The sequence below is a fragment of the Peromyscus maniculatus genome, chromosome 5, assembly GCF_049852395.1.
Source record: "Peromyscus maniculatus bairdii isolate BWxNUB_F1_BW_parent chromosome 5, HU_Pman_BW_mat_3.1, whole genome shotgun sequence".
Taxonomy (NCBI): domain Eukaryota; kingdom Metazoa; phylum Chordata; class Mammalia; order Rodentia; family Cricetidae; genus Peromyscus; species Peromyscus maniculatus.
Window position 1 is genome coordinate 682,282 of NC_134856.1, and position 17,951 is coordinate 700,232.

Genomic DNA, 17,951 nt, shown 5'->3' on the forward strand with positions numbered 1-17,951 from the left:
TGGGGCCTCCTAGTGCAATGTGGGATATGGGGGCTGGGAGTTTCTGCATCTCCCTGGACAAGGAACCTTGCAGTGAGCATTGTTCATCAGTCAGTGCTGGAGAGCACACTCAGAACCAAATGCCAGAGGGACAGTATTATTATCATCATTATCCAATGAAAATGCCCCAACCCTCACCCACCCACCCCCACCCAGAGGCTTCTAACCTCCAAGACAGGCACTCCCCAGAGCTCCTGTGCTTGACTGAATTCTCTACTGGGTGTCCTCAGAAATATCTGCCCCTCCTGATGCTACAAGAGACCCTTGGTCTCTAAACGCTGTTGGCAGTTCATTGGGTGGGTGCCCTATTCCTCTGCTAGCTCCTCTCCATGGTGCATCCTCACCTTCAATCTCAGCCTCCACTCTACACAGCTGTGTAATTCCCACTCATGTCTCTGTCTCCTGCAAGGGTCTTCTGCTGCACTGGGAAGAGGAGAATGAAAGGCCCACATACCACAGCGTTTAAACAGCCAGAGAGTCTGTCTGTCCACATTATCTTCAGTGTCTTGGTTTGTGTCTGCACTGCCGTTAGACATGCTGTGTCTCACAGACAGGCAACAGCCTATCAAGGCCTCCTCCAGGAGAAGTGTGACCTGGGCACTGTAAGCTGGGCACAGGGTGTGCCTGGCAAGGTAGTTTTGGCTGCAGGAGATTTCCTGAATAGGCTAAGGTCACAGGCTGCAGTGTGCCTCTGACCAGCAAGCAGGGGACAGCCTCCTCCCAGGGGGCAATGGAACCCCTTTAAGACACCGGGAACCTTTGTCTTAAGTCTTGAATCACTCTGTTAACGTCCCCTGTTACCACATTCTTACTGTGGGAGTTTGGCTGAAAGAAAAATACAAAAAGCTCTAAGTGGTACGTGGTCAGGCCTCAAATGGAGAATAGGGCAGACTTTTGGGGAATTTAACTGGGTGGAGAGTATTCGTGTGCACGCACTGGGAGCGCGGGGTGGAGTGTGGGGAGGGCTTTTCGCTTTCAGGACTCATAGTTTACGAGGTCCACCTTCAAGTATACACCATGTTATCTATTTTAGTTCCTGGTCTGAGGCTACGTAGGCCTTCCCCAACTCATACTTGAATTTGATGTGTTTTTTTGTTTGTTTGGTTGTTTGGTTGTTGTTGTTGTTGTTGTTTGTTGTTGTTGTTGTTGTTGTTGTTGTTTTAATAACACTCCTCCCCTGTAGGTTGTTGTTGTTGTTGTTGTTTTAATAACACTCCTCCCCTGTAGGCCTTCTTCTCCAGTGGAATTCAGGTTCATGATCCCTTGTCTACTCAAAAAGCATGTAATTAGTGCCTGCCGATCCCTGCTCGGGGAAACCAGCGTGTTTTTTGCGGACCTACGGTTCCGAGACAGCCGGAGAGCCGCAGGAGTCTCTTCTGGTGCCCTGGCAAGAGCTACCAGCATTTTCCCGGCTCCGAGTACCAGACAGGACAAATACACTGCTACTTGCAAACTACCCCCCCGAATCCCGGGAGCCTGGCATGTCCCTTGCGCGACCCCGTAGTCACACCACGCCCTCTCCTCATTCCCAGGAAGTGCGCCGTAGGAGCGGAAGTACACACCACCCGGGGGTTGTGGGAACCGCAGTTCCGGGATGGTGGGCGGCGGCGGTGGCGGCGGCGGGGGTCGCGGCGGGCTCCTAGAGAACGCCAACCCCCTCATCTATGAGCGCTCGGGGGAGCGGCCAGTGACGGCGGGCGAGGAAGACGAACAGGTGCCGGACAGCATCGACGCCCGCGAGATCTTTGATATCCGCCGCTGCTGGGCGCTGGCGGGCCGGTGGGGGCTTGGGGTACCGGGAAGAAGTGATGTGCAACACGCTGGTGGAGGGGTGTCCCGGTCGGGCATGCCTGCCGAGGTTCTGAGTGGGCCAAAACTTAGAGTCCCTTTTCCTTCACTTGGCACATCTTATTCGCTCCATTAATGACCCGGAGCATCCACTGACACTAGAGGAATTGAACGTAGTAGAGCAAGTTCGGATTCAGGTGAGTCACCTGCAGTATCAGAGAGTGATAGCTTGTTCAAGTAGTTTAAAAGGTTCCATTATGCATTAGAGGCCTGCGTTCTCCATTCACAAGCACCTAAGAGGATCTGTGGGCAGGGAGGTGGTTTTTCCAGTTGTTGGATGTTAAACCTGAAGCCCATGAAAGTTAGGTGACTTGCCCAAGTCAATAAACTAAAGGGAGGGTCTCTGTGCTGGGGGCGCTCGTGTGATCTTTACAGTCTCCCTTGTCAACGCAGGTTAGCGACCCCGAGAGCACAGTGGCAGTGGCTTTCACACCCACCATTCCACACTGCAGCATGGCCACGCTTATTGGCCTTTCTATCAAAGTGAAGCTTCTTCGATCCCTTCCCCAGCGTTTCAAGGTCAGTGGGAGTCCAGCCTAAGGGTGAAACAGCTACTGAGGGGAGGGGACAGCAGAGTGGAGACTGGAAGGACCCCAACTCGCAGAGATGAACTGCCAAGATGTGACAAGAATACAGGAAATTCTCCAGAAAATAGTGAGGAGTGTGGCAGAAAGGGCAGCTGTAGAGGGGCAATAGCAGCTGACAAGGTCCTTGGGTAGAAGTGAATTGACTGCAGATGGGCTTGGGGTAGGACAGAAGGGCCAGAATCAAGAGGAGTGACTGGAAAGAAGGATGGTATGGAAGTCATGTCTGGAGGGAAGGGACCAAAAAAAAAAAAAAAAGGGACAGATGAATAAGTGCTCAGGCCCAGGTTGTCTTTCTCCCAGATGGATGTGCACATTACACCCGGGACCCACGCCTCGGAGCATGCAGGTTAGTGTGGGCTGGTGGGGATGGATGTTGATTTTTTTTCCCCCTTAAGTCCCCAACTGTATGAGACTCCCCTTTGCTACAGTAGTGTATAAGGGAGGTTAGGACTAGGGTCTAAGTGAATAAAACTGCCAGACTACAGCCTAGACCAAACTGGCCTGACTTAAGTCTCCTGCTTCCCATAACCTCCCCTTCCATATTCCCCAAGGACATTGTGTCAGGCTTCAGGAAATACTGGCGCAGACTGAGCAGTCCCTGGAGGTATAGGGTATTCCTGACAAATAAGAGAGTATGGGCACAGGTGGTAAGGATAGCCTGATCAAGGCTTGGAGTCCTCGGAAGGTGATAAGAGACCTTTATTGGTAGAGGTATAACCTGTACTGAGGCTAGAAGCCCGGCTAGAGTTCCTTTAACCCTGTTTTTCCACCCCTCTTTCCTTCGTAGTGAACAAACAGCTTGCAGATAAGGAGCGAGTGGCAGCTGCCCTGGAGAATACCCACCTGCTAGAGGTCGTTAATCAGTGTCTGTCAGCCCGATCATGAGCCTGGCTTTTGCAGCCTGCACACAGGTGTCCTGGCCCTCAGCTCCACGAAGGGCTTGTGACTTTGTTTTCTTGAATCACTGACAACGAGAAACTAACATTTTTCATTTTGTAATAAACCCTTAATTTATATTCATTTCCTGGCACGCCTTAGCATCTTTCATGATGGAGTCATCTGAGGTTGCGGAGGGGATAGTGGTGGTAGGTGCCTATGAAGAGTAGGTCCATGAGGTGCCCCATCATTTCTGATTTCTCTTAGTGGAGCTGGAAAGATGTCTCAGCTGTTACAAACACTTACTGTTCTTACAGAGGACCTGGATTAGGTTCCCAGCACCCACATGAAGGCTTATAACCATCTCTAACTTCAGTTCCAGGGGATCCAACATCATCTGGCCTCCATAGGCATGAGGCACACACGTGGTACATACATTCAGGCAAATACTCATACACATAAAACAAATTGGTAAGCTGGATGTGGTGGTGTACACTTTTAATCCCAGCACTAAGGAGACTGAGGCAGGCAGATCTCTGTTTTTTGAGACCAGCCTGGTATACATAGAGAGTTCCAGGATAACTAAGACTATATAGAGACGGACTCTTTCTCAAAGAAATAAAAATAAATCTCTTTTTTTTTTTTTTTTAGTTCTTCCAGTGTTTCAGTTAGCAAAAGTTGCAAATGTAAAAAAAAAAAAAATTTTTTTTTGAAGAAATATATAAATATACCAAGCCACCAATGGGTTCAACTCAGTAGATTCAGTTGACCTGTTGTAATACTGGCTATAATATTTGTGTGTGTTTACAGAACTATTTCTAAAGGAACCCACAGAAACATAAAAAAAACGTGTCCTAAATTGATAAGTCTGTTGTCTTGGTTTCTCTTGTCTGTTGCTGTTGTAAGACACCATGACCAGGGCACCTTCTAAAAGAAATGTTTATTTAGGGCTTACAGTTTCAGAGAGCTGGAGTGAGTCCATGACGGCAGAGCCATGACATGGTAGCAGGAACAGCTGAGAGCTCACGTCTTAATCCACCAATTGGAGTCAGAGAGAGGGGCACTGAGAATAGTGTGGGTCTTTTGAAACCTCAGAGCCTGCCCCCAGTGACGCACCTCCTCCAGCAAGGCCACCTGTCCTAATTCTCCCCAGTTCCACCCACTGGAAACCAAGTATGAGCCCGTAGGGGCCATTCTCGTTCAAACCACCACCACAGCTGTATAACCCAGTTCTTTACCTGGCCAAAAAACTGAGCCATTCTGATGTGAAAACAGTAGTGCATGCCTGTAATTCCAGCACTTGGGAGGTGGAAGCCAAAGGATCAGAAGTTCAAGGTCATCCTTAGCTACACAGTGAGTTTAAGGTCAGCTTGGGTTACTACTTGAGACTGTCTCAACAAAACAAAAACTAGTATCCAGTCTCCAGTCGTGTATGAGTTCCAGAAAGAGCACTTAGATCCTTGCCAAAGTCTCTGTGCTGTGTTTGGTTCTCTTTAGCTTCTAAGATCTTCTCTCCTTTTCCCACTGGTAGTCAGTTTTCCATAACTACATATATGAAGTTAATTTATAAAGAAGATGGAGACATGGCCAGCAGTTAAGAACATGTACTGCTCTTCTAGAAGACCTGAATTTGGTTCCCAGCACCCATATCAGATAGCTCAGAACCACCTATAACTCCAGCTCCAGAGGATCCAACACCCTCTTCTTGTCTGCAGGCACTCAACACACAATGTAGCATATACACACACATCTATAAATAAAAAATAAATCAGGTTTTGATTGCTTTTTTTAGAAGAAAAGGGCTGGAGAGATGACTCAGTAGTTTAAAGCACTTGTTCCTCTTGCAGAGAACCCAGGTTTGATTACTAGCACCCACATAGTGTCTCACAGGCATCTCTAACTCCAGTTCTAGGGACTCCAGTGCCCTCTTCTGGCCTCTGCAGACACCAGGCATGCCTGTGATGCACAGACAGACGTACTAGCAAAATTCACAAAATGCATCTTTAAAAAACTTTACAAAGGAGATTTATTTTGGCTCGCTGCTTTGGAGGTTGCAGTGCACTGTAATTGGTACTGTTGTTTGGGGGCCTGTGGTGAAGCAGCACATTGCTGCACAGTATGTGGCAGAGAAAAAAGGATGAAGACGGGCCAGGGTTACAGTCTATGCTTCAAGTGCTTGTTCCTGATGAGCTCACATTAGACTCAACCTCCACCACCTCCCTGTAGCTCCACTTGGAAGAATAAGCTTTTGACACTTGGACCTTAGGAATGTTTTCAGATCCAGGCTATAGCACCCACCCTTGTACATCTTAACTAAAACACACACACACACACACACACACACACACACACAAACACACAAATCCAGGCGAGTTATTTTAGAGAGTCCTACCATGTGATGTGTTTCTTTATCTACTAGAGGTTAGTCTAAAGGCCCAGATGAGCTCAGGTTTGAGAGGTTTGGCCAGGAGTGGTGATGTGTGTGTGCTGTGACATTTAACCTGTAGGTAAGATGCCTATTTTCCCACTGATGGTGATGCTTGGCCTAGTCCCCAGGTCAAAATAGTAATACTCATTCTCTCTACTGAAAGGATCCTGCGGAGTCCTCACCATCAGTCCTGAAATCCAGCGGTTTCTGTCACCCCGGGTGCTAGGTGAGAGAAGCTCAGCTCTATAAAGTGATATGGCCTTGTCTAGGGCCTCTGCCTCCTGTTGGCCCTGTGCCCAGTGTGCACTTTGTCACCTTGAGAGAGACCACTGGTCTTAGATCTTAGCCATTTGGAAGCTCTTTCCCAGGACTGCCTCTAGATTTCCTGCTTCATTCTCTTTCTCTGATGGGGATGCTCACCCCTATTGGAGCCCAAACATAACTATGGGTAGTGTCCTCATGGATGGATCCTCATCAGAGAGCTTAGGCCCTTTAAGATCTGTCAAATTGTTTACTTGTTTGTATAGATGTAACTAACCGTCTTATTAAATAAGAAACACAGAAACAATGCAAAAGAGAAAGCCGAGAGGTCAGAGCTCAGAGCTGAAATCTCACCCTTCCGCCTGCGGTGTCCCAGCTTCCCAAATCAGGGCTCTATTTCCTGTCTGTTAGTCTATTTAAAGAGACAGAACAAGCCACAGCTATCTCACCTCACCAGTTCCTCAGCTGGTCCTGTTTCCTCAGACTGGAAGCTTCTGTGTCCTCATCCCAATAGCTCTCAGCTGAACTGTGTTGCTCCAAAGCCTGAAAGCTTAACCAGCCAAATGCTTCTAGTTTCTGGTCCTCACGCCTTATATATCTTTTTGCTTTCTACCACCACTCCCTGGGATTAAAGGCGTGTGCCACCACCGCCACACTCTTGCTATGGCTCTAATAGCTCTGACCCCCGGGCAACTTTATTTATTAACATACAATCAAAATCACATTTCAGTATAATTAGATTACCACCACATGTTTGTTTGTTTGTTTTGGCTTCTTGAGTCAAGGTCTCACTATTTGTGTGACCCGGGTTGGCTTTGAACTCATTGTATAGCCCAGGCTGCTTCAGACTCATAGTCTTGAGTGCTGGGTTTATACACCTGTGCCACCATGTCCAGCTCAGCAAATCACCTTGCTCCGTGTGGTGGTTGCTTTTCTTCCTTATCTACAGTTGGCAGGTGAGGAGTGATCTAGAATATCCTAAAGACTTCCAGCTACAGATAAAAATACCGTTCCCTTGGCAGGGGTTGCTGTTGCCTCCAATGGAAAGGCCTGGGCCCATCCCAGACCATAGCTCCTACTGTTCTTGGTTCATTCTTAGGAGTGACTTTGCCAACCTGATGACAAAAAAGTGGAAAAGCTGGACATGACCACATCACTCAGTTTCTCATCTGTTGACGTGGGGATAGTCATGGTGATCTCTGGGACTGCACGTGTAACTTTCCCTTGGCCTATCTCAACCAGACACTTTGGTCCTCCATTTTCACAAGTGAAAGAACTGAATGTTTCAGAGAGATAGGCTGACCCACCAGGGTGATTAGGCCCAAAGATCCTTCCCAAGCTGTGGGCTTCACCACATGTGAACCTCGGCATGGCAAGCCCCATTTGTCTGAGGTGGCTGTGGTATCAGTAGTCAACCATGTTCAGATTAGGCAGTTGCTTTTGAGTCATTCTGATCAGCTTTCCTGGTGGCCAAGCCATAAGAGTGAAAGATATTAAGCTGCTAGCATTTCAGTCCCTTTGACATTTATTTTATTTATTTATTTATTTATTTATTTATTTTTATTTATATGCATGTTGGTGTTTTGCCTACATGCATGTCTGTGTGAAGGTATAGGAGTCCCTGGAACTGGAGTTACAGACAGTTGTAAGCTGCCATGTAAGTGCTGGGAATTGAACCAGGGTCTTTTGGAAGAACAGCTGGCACTCTTAACCACTGAGTCATCTCTCCAGCCCTACTTTGAAATTCTTGACTCATCTGTGCCTGGCCACTGGCTGTCTGCAGAACACCACCTGTGAATATTGGACCAGCACCCAAAGAACTTTCTGGAACCCCAGCTGTTCTGTGAAGGCATAGTAGTAGTTGGAGGAAGATGAAGTTTAAGATCTCTGAGACCTTCCACCACATATATCTATCTAGCTCTGCTATTTCTGGACTGTTATCCCTCAAGCCTCGGTTACTATGTCTACACAATGAGAATAACAAATCACAGCTAAATGAGATTGCCTCAGCGAATAGATGACACATAGGAACACACTCAGCTACATTTATTTTCTCCCATCCTGCCCTTGACAAAAGGGTCTGGGACACAGTTATTTAGTACAGCTCAGTAAAATGAATGAATGAAGTCCCAGAAGAGAGCAGAAGCCCTGAAGCAAGAGGGCTGTGGTGTAAGGAGGGCTGGGAATGCTGAAGTCCAGCCGTATTAGTTACTCTTCTCGTTGTTGTGACAAAATGCATGACTAGAAAGAACTGAGGGAAGGGAGGCTTTGTTTTGGCTTACAGTTTGAGGATATATATCATGGTAGTAAGGAAGGCATGGCTTCAGGCATGTGAGCAGCTGGTCACGTTGAACCAACAATTGGGAAGCCAAGTGAGATGAATTCCGGTGCTCAGCTCACTCTCTCCTTTTTATAATCTTGGATCCCAGTCCATGGGACGATGCTACCATTCAAGATGGGTCTTCTCTTCTGTTAAACCTTTCTAAAAAACACCTACAGACACACCCAGAAGTTTCCATGACAATTATAAATACAGATTAACCCTCAGACCAGCCAAGTGCTCTTTTCAACATTTAGTCACCTGAGGGAGTGGGTAGGGTCCCACAGGGAAGAAGTGGGATTAGGTAACAGAGGAGTGTTATCTGCATTGTTTCTGGGATCTCTGACCTTCCTCGGGACAGAACAATATCCTGGAGATAATGAAGCAGAAGCAAGAGACAGTCCAGCGATTCACTCAGCTTGCCCCATCCAACCAAAAATGATGAAAATATAAATGCGCCTGCCACTCTTGAGCCCATGTGCCACTCTTGAGTCAATGACTTACCTCCACATTTCATGTTATTTATGTCTCAGAACTGGGGAGACATTACCCTTGGTCTACACAGGAGGAAACGGGCTCATCTGGGACACATGAACGAGGGTGAAACTGCTAACATGGCACAGAGCTGGTTCCAACCTCGGTTTGTTCCTTCTGGGAGCTGAGAGAACCAGGTGGCAGAAGTGTAGCAGGAAACAGTCTAAAGGTCATGTCCTGATATTGGACCGTGGGGCTCCTGGCTATACCTAGGCTTGTGATGATCATCTCTGGCCTGTTGGCATAACTACAGGAATGCCTGGGGTCTGAGTGGCTCTGTGTGGATGTCGTTGCCTTGGCAAAGAAGATACACTGTTGAGGTCAAAAGCTCAGATTACCAGAGGGGAAAGTCAGCCCTGTTTCCCTGTATGGCCCCTGCTGGGAAGGTCTACAGCTATCCTACTGCCATCCTCTGCCAGACACTGTCCTGGACACCTCAGGGTTCTTTCCAGCCACACCATATACGCATGCCATGGGGGTGTATGTGTCATAAGCAGCTAGCTAGGGTTCCTGATGGGAAGTGGTACGCTGACTCGAGAGATTTCTGTCCTGTAAGAAGAGTCTGGAACCCCTAATTTCCTCTTCCCACTGAGCCTTATGCAAGAAACAAAAAGCAGCATGGGCTTCCCAGGCTCCCAAGATCCCTCCTTCATAGAAAGGAGACATAATCAAAGTGCCTTGGCTCAGCTTTTGCTTATGTTGAGGGCCTTAAGAATAAGAAGGACGCTGCATCATAAACTCCCTAACCTTATCCCCTAGTCAGTTTCCTCAATTCAAGGCCTTCTTAGGTGTTACCAAGGAGACTAATACAGCAGCAGAAAGTCTGGCTCAAGTTTCCATGGCAACCTGCTACGGCCCACTAAGGTCCATCTATGCATGATGTCACCTGAGCCCCAAATGGGTGCCCTTCCACCCCCACCACAGTCATCACAAACGTCTAAAAGCAAGTCCCTGTCCCAACGTACGTCACAGCTTGTACACAGACACAGAGACAGACAGCGGATGTGCGCAGACACACACACACACACACACACACACACACACACACACACACACACACACACACACACAGTTGCCCAGTCTTCACTCTAGAGATGAGGAAGGAAGGAATAGGCCATGATATCCAGTTCAGAACTGGGAACCTTGAGCTGGGAGAGGCAGACCCAGAACTAGATAGATAATCTGCCCATCCTGTCACCTCTCCTTCCCCCTGAGATTATCCCAGTCCTCACCCACTGTTTAAGAAAGGTGAACTCCAAGGCTGTGGAAGCACTGCATCTGTTTTTGCCGTTGATAAAAGGGTCTGGCACATAGGTACTTGGTATGGATCAGGGCAACAAATGAAGTGAGTTATTGAGCAGAGGCCCTGGGGCTTGGTGCCTGAAAACTTCCCTAACCCTTGCCCACACCCGCATTTATGCCCCTTTCTGGGTGAGATGTTTACCAGCAAAAAGCCCAGCATGGGGCTGGGAAGCTGGAAGAATTTGAAGACTATAAAGGGGCTGGCTCCTTCTGGAGTTCCCCACAATCAGCCTGGATCTCCCCCACTCTGGGCAACCTCATGCCCAGAAACAAAATGTCTAGGGCCAGGGTTAGATTATTTTTAGCAGTTACTGGCAGCTGCTTGGCATGCCCGGAGTTAGGGAGGGGACTTGAGTTTGTGTTTTCCTTTCTCTGGCTCTGTAGTTTCTTTCCAGGAGACAAGCATACACCTCCACCTAGTAGGCTCTAACAGAAGATTCCACTGACCCGCGTGGCACAAGCCCTCCCTGATAACCCTCTAAGGGACCCCAGGGATTGGTGGATAACACCAACCTTCAACATGAAGATCAGTCTCATTGGGGAGACTCTTTAAGTCTCAGCACAAGGAATGAAATAGGAAGAACTAAGTGTTGAAGCTAGAAATGCCAGTTTAGGACCCTCTAAATTCGAGCTAGGGTCCATACCTGGAGGAATGGGTGCCATGGACTATGAGTGTGTCCAGTCTATAACTAGTCTACTGGCTTGAGCAACAGGCCTGGTTCATTCTTAAATGGAAAGTCTAATTTTTCTCCAGAGGGAGTTGTACTTCACAGGTCCAGTTACCCATTACTGACAGCCTCTCCATCATGCATCCCCCCCCCCCCGCCCCATGCACCCGCCTCAACACACACTCCTATCCCCACCCCACCCCCGTACCCATCCACACGCCCTCACCCCCGCCTCTTCCCAGCTACCTGCCCCGCCCTGGCGAGTTTGAGGTCCTAGAAGGGAGGTGGGGGATTCCCGGGGGCGGATGGATGGGTGGATGCGTCAGCCTCGCAGCAGCAGCATGGACCTGAGACGTGGACTCAGGAGCGGGGGCGGGAGCGGGGGCGGGGGCGGGGGCGGGAGCGTGGGTAGGAGTGAGGGCGGGAGCCAGGCTGGTGGAGGTTTAAATAGGCGGCCCTAGAGCTGCGACTCAGCGCCTGCTGAGGGGCTAAAGTAGCAGAGGAAAAAAAGGCTGCAGTTTTGACAGCGACAAGGGTCCGAGTCTTTCTGAACAGGGGTCTGCGAGTGGATTCTATCTGATCCCCCAGTGGACTGTGCTGGAGCGCCAATCAGATCCTGACAGAGTCCGTGAGAGTTGGTGAGTGTCCTGGCGAAGCGGGAGGTGGACCACACACATCATCTGGGCTGGGGATGGATGGGGACGTAGGTCTAGCTGGGTTACTGGTGAAGGCATGAAGACCTTGGGGGCTGGCAATAGGTTCTAGCAAGTCCTTCGTCCTGAGCATCTTTCTTGACTCCAGGGTACTGGCCTGCTCCCGCGATAGAGCTGCCATTCCAGCCGATTCCTGATTCCCTAGACGGCGTCCCACACGATGACCCTTAATGGCGGCAGCGGAGCGGGAGGGAGCCGCGGCACCGGCAGGGAGCGTGACCGCCGTCGAGGCAGCACCCCCTGGGGCCCCGCACCCCCACTGCACCGCAGGAGCATGCCGGTGGACGAGCGAGACCTTCAGGCGGCACTAGCCCCGGGCTCCCTAGCTGCGACTGCAGCGGGAACTCGGACACAGGGGCAGAGGCTGGACTGGCCCGAAGGCTCCTCCGACTCTCTCAGTTCGGGAGGCAGTGGATCAGAGGAGGGCGTTTACAAGGTGCTGCTGCTTGGGGCGCCTGGTGTGGGCAAGAGCGCCCTGGCGCGCATCTTTGGTGGTATAGAGGACGGGCCTGAAGCAGAAGCCGCAGGTGAGAGAATTGAGCTGTTTAGGAAAAGATAGTTGGGAGGCAAGGGACCTGGACTAAAAGTGGCAAACACTATGAAATTTCAAGGCGCTTTCAGAATTGTGTTACTTCTGGGTCAAAGATGGACTGAATAGCCACCACAGATCTCTATTTATTACCCCTAACCTCTCCCCTACCCATGTGCCAGAGTGATAGGGAAGAAGTGCCCAGAATAGAAGAGTTGAGTGCTGGGTATGACTTCTCTGTGGCTTGGGGCAGGAAATTCCTGCCTACCAGGGCTGGCAGGAACAAAATCATAAGTTTCTAGGAGAGGAAAGTTACGTGGCCAAGGTTTCCAGTGGGTGACAGCCACTATGCTAACTCCAGCCACTGTGATCACATCCACCCTAGACCTGGGCAGCAGGAGGGCAGGGAGCCCCGGACACCCAGTACTTTACTACTTTGGGAACATAGAGATGGAGGTCAAGCATTCCATGCCCTCTAGCCCCTAGCTCCCAGGGATGTCATTTTGTTTGATTATAGCAACCGTCTGCTAGTGGCAGAGAGTTATCAGGAGACTCTGAAAAGAAGTGGGAGGTGTGGTCAGAAGAGGAACTGGACACTGGGAACTTTTGACAGCCAACTGATAACTTGGCTATTGGCTCCCTTCCTAGGGCACACATATGATCGTTCTATCACTGTGGATGGAGAAGAGGCATCACTCATGGTCTATGACATTTGGGAACAGGTAGGCTGCAGGCTGGGTCACAGGGAAAGAGGGGGAAGCAAGCTGGAGAAGGGTCTTGCCGGGAATTACAGGGCTGTGTGTATATTTGTGTCCCCTCCAGGATGGAGGCTGCTGGCTGCCTGGCCACTGCATGGCCATGGGAGATGCATATGTCATTGTGTACTCAATAACAGACAAGGGGAGCTTTGAGAAAGCCTCTGAACTTCGGGTCCAGCTGCGGCGAGCACGGCAAACAGACAATGTGCCCATCATCCTCGTGGGCAACAAAAGTGACCTGGTGCGCTCCCGTGAGGTCTCTGTGGATGGTAAGCAGGCACTGGGTCAGGAAAGGGAGGGAGATCCTAACTGGGCTGTGGGCCAGTTAGTCTTGGCTCAGCTTGAGTCCCTGGGGATCATCAATGGCTAAAAATGTTCAGGAAGAAAACTTGGTGTTGGAGGGTGAGAGAGATGCTTCTGGTCCATCGGGCTCCAAAAGGCCTAAAACAAAGGGGAAGGAAGAGCCACATCTGCTAGGGGAACTGAGGCACACAAGCTCCTTCCTCAATTACTCCTCAGCTCCATGCCTGACAGAGTGAGACTGAAGAAATGGAAGAACATGTAGAGAATCAGGAGGCCAGTACCCGAGTCCAGGCCCCACCATTCTTGGAGTAAGCCTGGTGCTTCCTCATCAGGCTTCAGCATCCTCCTTTGTGGCCTACAGTACCAAGTACTTCAAACTTGGTGACCTTGCCCCCACCCCAGGCCATCGGGCCATTCCTTATAACAGCAAATCATAAGATCGTTTTCATTTGCCTTAATCCACTATTACAGAATATGTTCTAAACACTGGGTTTTAAATAAATGAATTCCTTTTTGTGGACCACCATAAACTTTGGAGGCACATTCTGCCTACCAAGTGGCCCAGCAATGTTTGGGGCTCTCAGTACAGGAGCTGAGAATCTCTGTGTCTCTAAAAAGGATCTAAGGCTTCTTCTTCTGTTACTAGAGGACTCTTGTGCTGTAGCTGCCAGATATGGCCAGGGTTTGAGATAGCATCCTCTGCTCCTTGTTTACTGGCACATGTCTGTCCCCACCATATAGAGGGTCGGGCCTGCGCAGTGGTCTTCGACTGCAAATTCATCGAGACATCAGCAGCACTGCATCATAACGTCCAGGCCCTGTTTGAGGGTGTCGTGCGCCAGATACGCCTTCGCAGGGACAGCAAAGAGGATAATGCCCGGCGGCAAGCTGGCACTCGGCGACGGGAGAGCCTTGGCAAGAAGGCCAAACGCTTTCTAGGCCGCATCGTAGCTCGCAACAGCCGCAAGATGGCCTTCCGTGCCAAGTCCAAGTCCTGCCATGACCTCTCTGTTCTCTAAGGCCTCCTGGGCCCCTCGCTTAGTGGGCCAGTGGATGGGTGGAGGGGCTGGCCCAGCCAACCGCTCTAGATGCCCCACGGCTGGCCCATGCTCTGTGATTCCCAGAACTGTCAGCTGTGCACACCCTGTCTCATGGTCATGGACAGACAGGCAGTGCTGACCAGGGAGGCAACTCCAAGAGGCCAGCGAGGCCTGGGCCTATGGAGATGCATGTGCAGGCCCACGTGCATACCAGGCAGCCTGAACCCAGCTCGTGGACAGGACTCCGCCTTTCTCTGTGTGGGTATATGTGCCCTGGAGTGAGGCTGTTCAGTATGGTTGCTGTTTGTTTACATGCAGATTTTTGTAATAAAGACTTATTTCCTGACAAGCCAGGGCTGTTGAGTATGTTTCTTTCGTAGTGGTTTCAAGAGCAGAAAGAGATGCTGTAATTGAGAGATGGGGCTCCCTGTCCACATGACCTAGTGTGTGGTCTTGATGGTCCTAATGTTGGGCCTGGATATAGCCAGCATAGTGGAGTGAACAGGTGGAAAGCCTATGCTGGTTAGGAGGAACGTTCAAGAAGCAGGAGACAAAACCCCTTCCAGCCTTCCGCACTGGAGCCTGGCGTTGTCTAGCTCACTGAAGATTCTATTGCCTCTCCATCCATAAAGGGAAACTGAGGCTGCCCCAGGAAGCACACTTTTCTTTGGCTCTCATAGCCTGACAAGATCACGGGCTCAGGCTCTGCCCTGGCCCTCCCAAGGGGTGGAAACCAGCAAAAGTAGGTTTACATGGAGGGAAAGACTTCAGAGACGGCGGTAAGGTGGCTGGTGTTTTAAGAGTACGTTTTGGAGGCACACTCAGGCACTGATGGCTTCTGCGCTTCCTGGCTGAAGTTATCCTACAGGGGCTCAGCGTTCTTTACTCGATGAGTGCCTTTGCTAATAACACATTGACCAGTTTGTCTTCCACTCGGCCAGCTCCCTGGAGCTCTCCCTGTCTGCAATGCAGATTTCACATCTGTGTAGGGATGCGTCCCTGTGTGCCATCACTGTCGATCCACCCGTCCAGGCCCTCCTAGAAGTGGAGCATATGGCTCTCCCTATGTTATTTTTAACAGAACCTGGAGCCTCATATGTTATAGGCAAGTTCTTTCCCACTTAGCTACATCCTCAGCGGATTCATTTTGAGACAGGGTCTCTCTAAATTGCCCAGGCTGGCCTAGAAGTTACAATCCTGGTGTCTTGGCCTCCTGCATATCTGGGATCACCAATCCTTCAAGATTCTTTCTCTCTGCCTCCTTCCCCCCCCCATGTGTCTCTCTATGTGTGGCTGTGTATGCATGTGCACAGGCTAGTGTGCATTCAGAGGCTAAAGGCAGATATCAGATGTCTTCCCCAGTCTGCTGTGGATATCACTCTATATAAATAAAACTCTGATGGCCAGTGACCAGGCAGGAAGTATAGGCGGGACAAAGAGAGAGGAGAATTGGGGAAACAGGAAGAAGGAGGAGAGACACTGCAGCCACCGCCAGGAGAAGCAGCATGTGAAGACGCTGGGAAGCCACCAGCCACGTGGCAAGGTATAGATTTATAAAAATGGGTTAATTTAAGATAAAAGAACAGTTAGCAAGAAGCCTGCCACGGCCATACAGTTTATAAGTGATATAAGCGTCTGAGTGATTATTTTATATGTGGATTGTGGGACTGCGGGGCTTGGGGAACCTGGAGAGAAGCCCTCCGGCAACACCAGTCATTTCTTATTCTTTTTAAACAGGGTCTCTCACTGAACCTGTAGCTTAGCAGTTGGATAGGTTGGCTAGCCAGCAAGCCCCATGGATTCCCCTGTCTCCGCTTTCCCAGTGCTGAGATGGTAAGAGCTTCTCCTGGCTTTTTGTATGGACGCTGGGAATCTGAACTCAGCCCCTCATGCTTTACTAACTAAACCATCCCCTCAGCCTCTCCTTCATCCTTCTGTCACGGTGACAGCATAGGACTTCACCTGTAGGAGTCTACACTTACCTAGTTTCTGTGTGTGTGTGTGTGTGTGTGTGTGTGTGTGTGTGTGTGTGTGTGTGGTTTCAGTGACCCTTGATTGGCTACAGACTAAAAATATATAAAGGAAAGTACCAGGAATCAACAATTCATAAATTTTAAATTAGATAATGATCTGAGTGATGTGATTAAATCTTAAGCCATCTAGGTCTGTCTCACTCAGGATGTGACTCAGCCTTTGTCAGGAGTATCCATGCTGTATGTGCTACACCTAGAAGCCATCTCAGTTATCAGAACAACTTTTCTAGTATCACAGTGCTAGTCACCAGATAACATTTATAGAGTAGTGGCACTGGCCATTTATATATGTCAAAGAGAGACTATGAAATGCTTCAGAAAGTGAAAAGGCAAGTATTGGAAGAAATACAGTATATAGAAAGTTTGGTATTATCCACAGTCCAGGCATCCATTGGGGGTCTTGGAGTGCCCCATGGATAAGGAGGACTCCTGCACATATTTTCAAGAACTAGCATTGCCACTGGTGATGGGTAGGAAGTGGCTGGGTGGGGAACTGCCATAGAGACCTGTTCATTTCCAAAGACTGGAGGCAGCCTGGGACAAGGGCCCACAGGTTTCTTTATTCCACAAACTCTTGGGAGCCCTTGAGGACTGCTTAGAACCCTGGCTGTAGCTCACTCAATATCAAAAAGAGGTTTGAAGGCAACTCCTCAGTGTGTGTGTGTGTGTGTGTGTGTGAAGGGGAACCTCTGAGACTCCTCCACATCCTCAGCCAGGCAGTGTTAACTGCTCAAAGCTTCTGTTGCTTTTACATACACACACAGAGACAGAGACACAGACAGACAGACACACACACAGACAGACAGACAGACACACACACACACACACACACACACACACACACACACACACAGAGTGAGGCATGTGGAAAGCTTGCTCTTATCAGGGTAGGTGGAGGTCCCCAAACCTGAAGAGCAACCCAGGCCCTGGGCAAACTGCTTGGCCTCTCTGTACCCCGGTGTATGACAAGAAGACAATTCCTTTTTCACAACGGAGTGGGTAAAATAACAGAGATATATGCTCAGAGTTCTAGGTGCTGATTAGTAAGCACTCAATATGCATGAGACCCCCCTCAACAACCCCACACATAGCACTAATCCAAACTGGGTGCCTCAGTGACCCCAAAGTAGATACTCAGCTTGTCCTGGCCCAGCCTCCATCCTGAAAAGCACCATGAGAACTCCTCAGGGGAGACCACAAAACACTGAAGGACAGCAAAAGGTGAGAGACCAGGATCTCCTTCCCCTCAACGAGACTCCCAGAAAACAAAACTTCTGCTGGGTCTCCTTGGTGGGCCTTGTGGGAGAGGTGAGGAGGCCCTGGTCATCCCTGGAACCCCTCAAAGACACCTAAGCTAGCTCAGTCTTCTCTTTCTGCTTAGAAGCATGAGACAGTTCAGTGCCTCACCCTTGTCGGGGTTCAGGAGTCAATGCGAGCCTTGGGGATCTCCAGGGTACCTCACGGGCTTCTGTTCCAATCCACTGGTCTCACTGATGTATGAGCTAGAGCTCTTAACACCTACTTGGGGTCATCTGCTCTTTGGGTTACACTCTCAGTTCCTAAGTGCCACAAGCCACTTAAAAGTACTTGGGGTCAGGACAAGGTCAAATGTCCCTCCCAGAGGGACTCCCAGCCTAATAAATGGGAGTCAAGCTGGTGTCTTCTGTGCATCAGTAAAGGCAGTTCATGGTGTGGAATGGCAGAACTACCAG

General features: G+C 49.7%; 2 protein-coding genes across 2 annotated transcripts; both read left to right on the forward strand.

Annotated features, from left to right (window-relative positions):
- Positions 1 to 1,597: 1,597 nt before the first annotated feature.
- Positions 1,598 to 3,494, forward strand: Ciao2b (cytosolic iron-sulfur assembly component 2B). The gene is made up of 5 exons (XM_006978503.4): positions 1,598 to 1,787; positions 1,945 to 2,024; positions 2,281 to 2,406; positions 2,775 to 2,820; positions 3,262 to 3,494. Exons 1-5 carry the CDS (start codon positions 1,634 to 1,636, stop codon positions 3,357 to 3,359), a joined length of 504 nt encoding a protein of 167 aa, XP_006978565.1. The 5' UTR covers positions 1,598 to 1,633; the 3' UTR covers positions 3,360 to 3,494.
- A 7,800-nt stretch (positions 3,495 to 11,294) lies between these two features.
- On the forward strand, positions 11,295 to 14,557 carry Rrad (RRAD, Ras related glycolysis inhibitor and calcium channel regulator). The gene is made up of 5 exons (XM_006978502.4): positions 11,295 to 11,501; positions 11,665 to 12,103; positions 12,754 to 12,827; positions 12,928 to 13,132; positions 13,908 to 14,557. The coding sequence occupies exons 2-5, from the start codon at positions 11,737 to 11,739 to the stop codon at positions 14,183 to 14,185; spliced, it is 924 nt and encodes a 307-aa protein (XP_006978564.1). The 5' UTR covers positions 11,295 to 11,501; positions 11,665 to 11,736; the 3' UTR covers positions 14,186 to 14,557.
- The last annotated feature ends 3,394 nt before the right edge of the window (positions 14,558 to 17,951 follow it).